We start from the raw sequence: 9,910 nt of genomic DNA on the forward strand, positions 1-9,910 counted from the left end.
GATTTTCCTCTCCTCCCTCCCCCCCCCCTTCTGTTTGATAAGCACTTTGAACCTTCTCATGTCTGTCAGAGGAGTGTGTAGCTGTACATAGCAATTTCCTGTAACAACAAGTGCTCCTTGTTCAGTCTGAATATTTTGTTTTGTCGGATTTACTTTGATGAGCATTACATTGTTGTAGAATTGAAGGAAAAATAAACTAGATAAACCTACTGTGTTGTCTGCTAGCAGCACCTTAAAGCTGCTCTCACTGATTAAAGCTGACACGGGATGGAATACCTGCAGCTGAAAACACACACAAAAAAGCAGTAGACACTTTAATCATGTTTAATGCATGTACTGGTATACATCTCTAAAAATCAAGAAAATCTTTAAGTTACTGTCTAACATCAACGTCTACTTATTGAATGCAAATTCAAGTGAATACGTGACAGAAAAGAACAACCAAGAGAGAATCAAGATCGAAAAAAGCGACAAGTGCTGCTCTAAGTTAGTCATGCTATCACTGATGTGACGAATGGAGGTGGTCTTACTTGGCTCTAAAGAAACAATACTAGAAAGTGACAACCCCTGACGAATACTAGACTTCATATCACTGCACGGAAACAGGACATCTGTACCATAACTAGCAGCAGCGGCGGGCTAAGAGCAAGCGGAGGCAGCGTCCGCCGTCCGGCATCAGAGGCAGAGCTGCGTGCTTCTTGATCTTAGGTTTGCTATAAACAACACAAGGAACACTTGGCGCAAAACATTGCTTACTATTTGTTTGTTTTTTTACAAAGTATGGCCAGATGACAACTGTCAATAAAGCATTCAAATGCAAATATATTTCAAAGACTATTGAGTCAAGAGGACCATAGATTTGATCCAAAAAAAGAAGACTGGTCATGTAACAAGAACAAGCTTTAACTCCTGTTCAAATCCAATCTCATGTGCAAAGTGTTGCCTCCTCGGACCTCTTCCTCATCAGGATTTATGTGTGCAATTAAATGTTGGTTTGATTCTCTGAACAGAGAAAAAAACCTAACATGATAACTTCAGATTCTAGTGAAATGTTGAGATTTGAATTTCGTAACCAACGACATCAATCTCTCTGCAACATCTTTAGAAAGTCTTTTTAAAAAAAATAGACATGGCTTTCCAGCCGACTATTCCCTTTTATCTATAAAAACTCATACAGCAATATATTTACAACTTTGAGTACATATCATAAAGTAGATTCTCTTGACCTGTAGATCAGCGTAGGTTCCCTCCAAATCTACTGCGGATTTCTCCCAAGAAAGCACGTGTCAGAAAAGAGAAGATTGTCGCAGGAGACGTCTCGCAGTGCAGGTTTACGTGTTGTTACGAGGAACTGAGGCCGCACTATGTACAGGCGATGGGGCTGACGTGCAGCCTGAGCGATGTGTTTGTGTGCATGTGTGTGCGCTTGCACTCAAGAGTGGATCCATGGTTTCCCATAGTTTCTCTTCAACCTCCAGTCAGGAGCAGAGCCGAACTGGATTCACACCGATGACTGATCCCACACCTGCAAGACAACAACAGGGGCAAAAGGGGCTACTTCACTGGTGAATTCACCTTTTCCTTCAATTTATGACATCACTGTACCGTATTAATATCTGAAAATGTCAGTTGGAACAGTGTGCATATTCATATTAAAGGTACCATGACATGGTGCTCTTTGGATGCTTTTATATAGACCTTAGTGGTCCCCTAATACTGTATCAAGTTCCTTTTTATATAGACCTTGTGGTCCCCTAATACTGTATCTGAGTTCTTTTTTAGACCTTAGTGGTCCCCTTACTGTATCTGAAGTCTCTTTATAGACCTTAGTGGTCCCTAATACGTATCTGAAGTCTCTTTTATATAGACCTTAGTGGCCCCTAATACTGTATCTGAAGTCTCTTTTATATAGACCTTAGTGGTCCCCAATACTGTATCTGAAAGTCTCTTTTATATAGACCTTAGTGGTCCCTAATACTGTATCTGAAGTCTCTTATGGGGGAACTCATATTAATGTTAAAAAAAACTCATAAAGTGAAATTTCCATCCCATGGGACCTTTAAATATTTTTGTAATGTTAATTTTCTAGTTACAGGTTTTTGAAACTCTCACATCTTTGTGGGGCTGCAACTAATGATTATTTTGAATCTTTGATTGATCTTTGTATTATTATCTCGATTAATCGATTAGTAGTTTGGTCTAAAAAATGTCAGTGTTTCCCAAAGCCCTGCATGTCGTCCTCAGATGTCTTTTTTGTCCACAACTCAAAACTATTTAGTTTACTGTCCCAGAGGAGAGAAGAAACTAGAAGATATTCACATTTAAGAAGCAGGAATAGTATGACAACCAGTGGCAATTTTAGTTAGGGTTAACACTTTTGTGTTCTCTGTAGGAGCCGAGCCCCCCTAAAGGTCCCATCCTAGAATCGCTCCTGGTGACAACTAATTGATTAACTGATTAAGAGAACTAATTTCAGGCGCAGATAAATACACATTGGGAGTATTTACAGCAGCAAGGCGGTGTTTGTGCAATGGAGTCAAAGTAAACTACAGAGGAATGTGATATACTGTATCAGGACACAGGTTATACTTCTGTTCTTGGTTTTGGTCTTTAGATGGAATTTCTTTGACGATAATAAATAGAAAATATTGCCAGAATTACCCTTTAAAATATTTTATTTTACTATTTAAATATGGCAGGGAAACTTTCACAGACAGGATTCTCAACACTTTAAAGATTTTTTCTCTTTGGGGACTTGTGTCCAGATACATACAGCGTATGGATACAGGCCCTGGGGGTAACATCGTGATCTGACCATACGATGGACCAAAGAAATGATCAGCGAGAAGAAATCAAGAGCCCAGAGACTAAAACTGCTTTGGATAACCGGGCGATTCACCGTGAACCAAGGGCTATGATCAAATCTGACATAATATTCAATATTAGAATAGCTTTGCTACTTCAGGTAAAGTCTCATGTTATCTTGTTTGTTCTATGCTGAATCTTAATATTTCAATCATTATTCATTAATAAGTAATATTAAACATTTTTCATTTCATTCACCTTTTTTTTTAAATTGCTTGTATTCTTGCAAATCTGAGGGCTCGCACGCTGATTACAAGATAGGAAAGAAGAAAAATACCATGACTGCTGCGCAAGATTTGGTCTATTTTTGTAGGTTATAAATATTCTGGAGATGTATCTTTTTAAGATTCTTAAACCACTGAAATGAAACAATGTGAAAACAGAACACTTCTCTTTGGCTACACCGCCCAGAGCTTGAAGACCAGACCTACAACATATGACCAGGGTTACAAATAGACATGGGCCGGGCCATTAAGGGGCACAAGTTGGGAACCAGTAGTCTAAACTACAAATATAAGTGCATACTAAAGTTAAGTAATGGGACCTCCTTGTGTGTACAAGAGAAGACCCTATAACTATTATTTCTAGTCATAGTTCTATTATCTTTATTGTTACTAGAAGTGCCACGGAGCATCGTGCCAACTGCTATAATTATTCTGAATCATTTTTCTGTATATCAGTGTCTCTGTGTCCCAACCGGGACAGATGGCCGCCCACAAAGAGCCTGGGTCTGTCCGAGGGTTTGTGCCAGTGCAAAGGAAGTTCCTCCTCACAACACTGTCGCACCAAATGCTTGCCCGTGGGAAATTGTTGGGCCTTTTGAAATGAGTGTGGTCTAGACCTAGTCTACCTGTAAAGTGTCCTGAGTTAACTCCTGTTGGGATTTGACACTATCAAGAACATTTTGTTGAGCCCCCCTCCAACAGTACCTTGTTAACAGGGGCGAGCTGTGTTCTGACAGACCCCGCATGGAGTCGGGTGCTGTCTCCGAATCTCCCGGGTGACCTCTCCCTGCGACTGTCGAGCACTCTGCCGGGCGACTTCTCCCTGTCCAGCGGCCGGGCGGGAGACTTGTCCCGTCTGAACTCAGTGCGACCCTCCCGGTAGCGATGGGGAGTGCTGGGCTCCCGATGCAGGCCGTCATGGCTTCCGGGGCCTGAGGTCAAACGCTTGGAGATGTGCTCTGTGTAGGTGGGGGGGCCTCGCTTACTGGGACTACTGTAGAAAACACAACAGTGTCTGACAATGTTAGTGTGAAAACCAACCGTCTGTAAGAAACAGGAAGGAGATTGGCTATTTTTACAGCAGATGGCACTGTTGGCCTATCCAATTAAAATAACGGGGTTTCTGCTTGATCCAATAAATGTGTTTTAAGGCAACCTGGCAATGTTTTTCTACAAGTGCTTCGTAGGTGTTCAAGTGTTTCTAATCCACCTACACACTATAATAAAAAATCTGTATTTTTTCTCTCTTTCGTTGTGTTTTTGTTGTTGTTTAAACTGAGGAAGGGAGCTGACCCTCTGCTGGAGCCGGTCCTCTGCAGCTCTCCAGACTCTCTGATCAGACTTCCCTTACAGCAGATGACCCGCAGTTTGTTCTGGTAGGAGGAGGCCAGGTAGATGGCCCCGGAGGAGATGGCTGGGCCCAGGTAGCGAGGGTTGGGGATGTCCAGGTGAGCCAGCACTGTAGGACTGCAAGTATAGACAGTAATGTGGGAAATATAGCCAAACAACCAAAATCTTGTTTTGTTTTTTTAATCTGGCCCAAGGTAGGTAGTCTGTCTCACCCCAGAGCAGCGTGTCCCTGCACCTCGATGACGTCCAGAGAGTTGAAGTAGGTGACAAACAGGTAGGGCTCTCTGTAGGCTGCACCAGAGAGAGAACAATTGATGCTGTATTTCTGTTTGCTGTATTGACGCATCATAAAGCACCAGGAGTTAAAAAGGGTATTTTACCAAAGGACAGAGGCAGACGGCTCCACTTAATTTCCTCAGTGCGACTTCTTCGTCCGTACGTGTCCACAAACACTCCAAACTCTGCCAACAAAGAAAAGTTATGATACACTCCTCTGTGCACCTCTTACTGTGTCCAACAGGACACAAGTCTTGTACAGTGGAATGGTACATTTACTCAAGTACTATACTTAAATCCAAATTTGAGGTAATTGTCCTTTACAATCGTTTTTCTTTTCATGACACTTTTTTACTCCCCTACATTTGTCTGACAACTTTAGTTAGACGTTAATACTTTTACACAAAACACATGTAGTTAATGAAATAGGATGTTTTATTATAAATTAAACTCCCCAACAATATGTAGGCCTACGAGTCCAGTGGTCGTGCTAGGTGCCTAGGTCTTCTACACCCTGCTATGTCATGCTATGTCCTGCTACGTCATGCTGTCCTGCTACACCCTTCTACACCCTGCTACGTCATACTATGTCCTGCTACACCCTGCCACGTCCTCCTAACTCCAGCTACACCCTTCTACACCCTTCTACGCCCTGCAGTGCCCTGCTATGTCCTGGTACACACTGTGACACCCTGAAGTGCCCTGCTACGCCCTGCTATGTCCTGCTACACCCTGTAACGCCCTGCAGTGCCCTGCTATGCCATGAACTATTACAACTACTACTATTTGTGGTCATAGTTCTATTACCTGTATTGTGAGTATAATTGCCATTGTTCATCACACCGCCAACCGGTACCGTCAGATAACCGCCTACCAACAGCCTGGGTCTGGCCGAGGTTTCTCCCTTAAAGGGAGTATTTCCTCGCCACTGTCGCACTAAACGCTTACTCTTCTGGGAATTACTGGAATAGTTGTGTGTTCTAGACCTACTCCATCTGTAAAGTGTCTCGAGATAACCTGTTATGATTTGATACTATAAATTAAATTTAACTGAACAGTTTGGATCGTTTCCAGTTTCTAAAATGTGATGATTTTTCTGCATTGATTACTTTTACTTTTAATACTTTAATTCCATTTTCCTGATGATACTTTCATACTTTTACTTAAAGTGTATATACAATGTGTAACTTTCATGTTTGGGATGATTCTAGCGACCGCTTTGGACCAAAGCAGTAGTGTTTTTAAAACACCTGCTGTTGTAAAGGTCTTTTCTTCACGGTGATGTATTACCTACTGTAGATTACTGAGTTAGCGTTAGCAGGTGGTCATATAGTTCCAATTAATGTTTTTCTTAAGTTACAGATGCATTGTTGCATTTCAAGCGTTGCATACGGTAACTTAGCCTACTTTCTTTCTTGTGAGCTAAACCGGGTACTTGTACTTAAGTAAAGGATCTGAATACTTCTTCCACCACTGGTGTTGTGTGCAAGCAGTAGGATCACTGACAGTGTCAAATAAAAAGTTATACAAAAGATAGGGGTCACCAATCTTCACAAAGTTCAATTTGATGACTTCATTTGATAGTATAGTAGTACAGGAAAAACCTTTAAACCCTAAAAACATACTTTTGTGTTTTGGTTATTGGCCCACAGTGAAGAGTGGCCCCTCTTGTATCTTATCCACATCAATAACACACATTACCATCACGTGTTGTTAACAAAACACAGAAACTACTGTGTGGAGTAGCCGTTAATTCAAACCCACCGTGAAAACACAGCAGGTATTCCTCCTTCTGCATGCTGCTGACCACCTGCATGATGGCGATGGGGAAACTGTGGGACGAGGCTGCAAACACTGCTGAGGCTAGTGACACGTCATTCTTGTCCAGGAACTCTGCAGTGGACGAAGATGGGTCAAACACTATTTGGAAATCCTATGTCTTTATTTACCCCAAAGCAAGGGGTTTAATGTTTCACTAAGCAGTTATCCTGCAAACATAATTGACTTATCGACCTGTTCAGTCAGGCAAATCTTAAATGTTATCCTGTGATTGTCTGGTACCTGATGTACTGTTTAAACCCTAATATCTGTGCAGATAAATACATTACAAGAACAGCTTGCAACAAACTGAAGGTCTGTACACCACAGACACCAAGATCAATAGATTCCTACATAAAACATGTATGTAAATGTCATGTTTCTGCAAGAAATAAAATAAATGGATGACTACAGTGGTGTGAAAAAGTGTTTGCCCCCTTCCTCATTTCCTGTTCCTTTACATGTTTGTCTCACTTAAGTGTTTCGGAACATCAAACCAATTCAAACAACAGTCAAGGACAACACAAGTAAACACAAAATGCAATTTGTAAATGAAGGTGTTTATTATTAAAAGGTGAAAAAAAATCCAAACCATCATGGCCCTGTGTGAAAAAGTGATTGCCCCCTAAACCTAATAACTGGTTGGGCCACCCTTAGCAGCAACAACTGCAACCAAGCGTTTGCGATAACGTGCAATGAGGCTTTTACAGCGTCCTGGAGGAATTTTGGCCCACTCATCTTTGCAGAATTGTCCTAATTCAGTTACATTAGAGGGTTTGAGCATGAACGGCCTTTTTAAAAGGTCATACCACAACATCTCAATAGGATTCAGGTCAGGACTTTGGCTAGTCCACTCCAAAGTCTTCATTTTGTTTTTCTTCAGCCATTCGGTGGTGGACTTGCTGGTGTGTCCGGCTGCAGAACCCAAGTTCGTTTCAGCTTGAGTACACGAACAGATGGTCGGACATTCTCCTTCAGGATCTCTTGGTGACAGCAGAATTCATAGTCCTTTTATCACGGCAAGTCTTCCAGGTCCTGAAGCAGCAAAACAGCCCCAGACCATCACACTACCACCACCATATTTACTGTTGGTTAATGTTCTTTTTATGAAATGCAGTGTTCCTTCTACGCCAGATATAATGACACCCACTTCCAAAGAGTTCCACTTTGTCTCATCGGTCCACAGAATGTTGTCCCAAAAGTCTTGGGGATCATCAAGATGTGTTGTGCATAAATTGAGACGAGCTTTGATGTTCTTTTTGCTCAGCAGTGGTTTTCTCCTTGGAACTCTGCCATGCAGCCATTTTTGCCCAGTCTTTCCTGATGGTGGAGGCATGAACGCTGACCTTAACTGAGGCAAGTGAGGCCTGCAGTTCTTTGGACGTTGTTGTGGGGTCTTTTGTGACTCTTGGATGAGTCGTCGCTGTGCTCTTGGGGTAATTTTGGGCGGCCGGCCACTCCTGGGAAGGTTCACCACGTTCCTGTCTTCGCCTTTTGTGGATAATGGCTCTCACTGTGGTTCCTGGATTCCAAAGCTTTGGAAATGGCTTTATAACCCTTTCCAGACTGATAGATCTCAATTACTCTTTCAGTTTCCTGAATTTCTTTGGGTCTCGGCATGATGTGTAGCTTTTAAGGATCTTCTGGTGGACCTTACTGTGTCAAGCAGCTCCTATTTAAGTGATGCCTTGATTGTGAACAGGTGTAGCAATAATCAGGCGGGTGTGGCTAGAGAAATTGAACTCAGTGTGGACAACCACAGTTATAGTATGTTTTAACAAGGGGGGCAATCACTTTTTCACACAGGGCCATGATGGTTTGGATTTTTTTTCACCAATAATAAACACCTTCATTACAAATGCATTTTGTGTTTACTGTGTTGTCCTTGACTATTGTTTAAATTGGTTTGATGTTCCGAAACACTTAAGTGTGACAAGCATGCAAAGGAACAGGAAATGAGGAAGGGGGCAAACACTTTTTCACACCACTGTATTCCTTTTGGCATACTTTAAGTTTTTTGTGTTGTGTTATGGTTTTCTAAAACCAAAGCGATATTCTCCTCACCCTCGAGCACAAACTGCTTCATTTCAATCTCGTAGAACTTGTTGGTGCCGATGATGATGCTGTAGCTGGTCAGGTGGATGCAGCTGCAGGGCTCCAGAGTTTCAATCTCCTGTAAAATGGTCAATGGAGGCATGCGTCACAGACAACACTTTGGCCTGTTTATGCACACTCCATTTGGTACAAGAAACTTTTATGATGGCAAAGGCTTCCACTTATTGTCTTTGCCAAGACGGTTATGTTGGTTTGTTGGTTTGTTTGTCTGTCAGCAGGATTACAGAACAACTACTGGTTTCAGTTTTCATGAAAACAGGGGCAGATACATTGCTATGTTAACGCAATGTTCAGTTTCAATAACATTGCATGTAGGGCGTTTGTGCTGCATTCATGTGGTGTTGTGGTCCAGACTGGGAAAATTCACACAGCATTAACATTTTGATATAGGGCATGCCTTGTCAGAGTTTTCTTTTTTAATTTTTTTTTATAAAAACAGGAATAAAGTTTAGTGACCCTGACACTTTTTAATTAAAAATGAAATTTGCTCTCTTCTGTTTTTGGATTACAGTGAATGTATTAATGCAGGGGTCTTCAACGAATTCCAGGCCAAGGACCCCCAAACTGATGGCGAGATGGAGCGGGGACCCCCTAATTATATATATTGTATAAAATTGTGTTATATCAAACTGGTCCTATAGTGCCATGTGTGCATTGATGACTGAAAGACATCTTCTGCCTCCATTTATCTGTTTACTACAGTGTGTTGAATTCATGTTAATGTGTATTTAAAGACATTTCAATTAGTGGAAAAAATTGCAGGGGGGGGGGAATATAAAAAAAAGTCTAATCAACCAAAGCTTTCGCGACCCCCATGCAGTACCTCTGCGGACCCCCTAGGGGTCGCGGACCCCCTGTTGAAGACCCCTGTATTAATGTATTGTTTTCTGTTTCTAATTTACATAACTCAGGTATGAAGATATATAATTGCCATTATTTTATTTTATTTCCCCTTTATTATAGTGACAGTGGATAGACATGAAAGGTGGAGAGAGATGGGGGGGTGACGCGCAGCAAAGGGCCGCTGCAGGACTCAGCCAAGATGGGACGAACGCCCTTACTGGGTAAGCTAGAGGCCGCCCCTACCATCATTTTCTGTTTTTTTCTTCACCTAACTACATGCCCCTTTTTATTGTTATTGTATTGTATTGTTAGGATGCCGTTTCAGAGAAGTGCTCTCCTACCTCTGTATGTTAGGACCAGTGGTTTAATCTACGTGATACACAGGTATACGCGGTATACCCACTAAGAAAGCTCCAGGA

General features: G+C 41.8%; 1 protein-coding gene across 11 annotated transcripts in view; it reads right to left on the reverse strand.

Moving 5' to 3' along the window:
- Nucleotides 1-308: 308 nt before the first annotated feature.
- Nucleotides 309-9,910, reverse strand: part of LOC116686666 (citron Rho-interacting kinase) — a 59,230-nt gene continuing 49,628 nt past the window's right edge. For all 11 annotated transcript variants that reach the window (XM_032511696.1, XM_032511693.1, XM_032511695.1 and 8 more), the window contains 7 exons: nt 8,598-8,706; nt 6,480-6,608; nt 4,820-4,900; nt 4,652-4,730; nt 4,383-4,556; nt 3,795-4,083; nt 309-1,525 (listed from right to left, as the gene is read on the reverse strand). In XM_032511696.1, coding sequence (XP_032367587.1) covers nt 1,502-1,525; nt 3,795-4,083; nt 4,383-4,556; nt 4,652-4,730; nt 4,820-4,900; nt 6,480-6,608; nt 8,598-8,706 — 885 coding nt within the window. In that variant the 3' untranslated portion in view covers nt 309-1,501. The remainder of the gene's footprint in view (nt 1,526-3,794; nt 4,084-4,382; nt 4,557-4,651; nt 4,731-4,819; nt 4,901-6,479; nt 6,609-8,597; nt 8,707-9,910) is intronic.

Source organism: Etheostoma spectabile, unplaced genomic scaffold, assembly GCF_008692095.1.
Source record: "Etheostoma spectabile isolate EspeVRDwgs_2016 unplaced genomic scaffold, UIUC_Espe_1.0 scaffold433, whole genome shotgun sequence".
NCBI classification, from domain to species: Eukaryota; Metazoa; Chordata; class Actinopteri; order Perciformes; family Percidae; genus Etheostoma; species Etheostoma spectabile.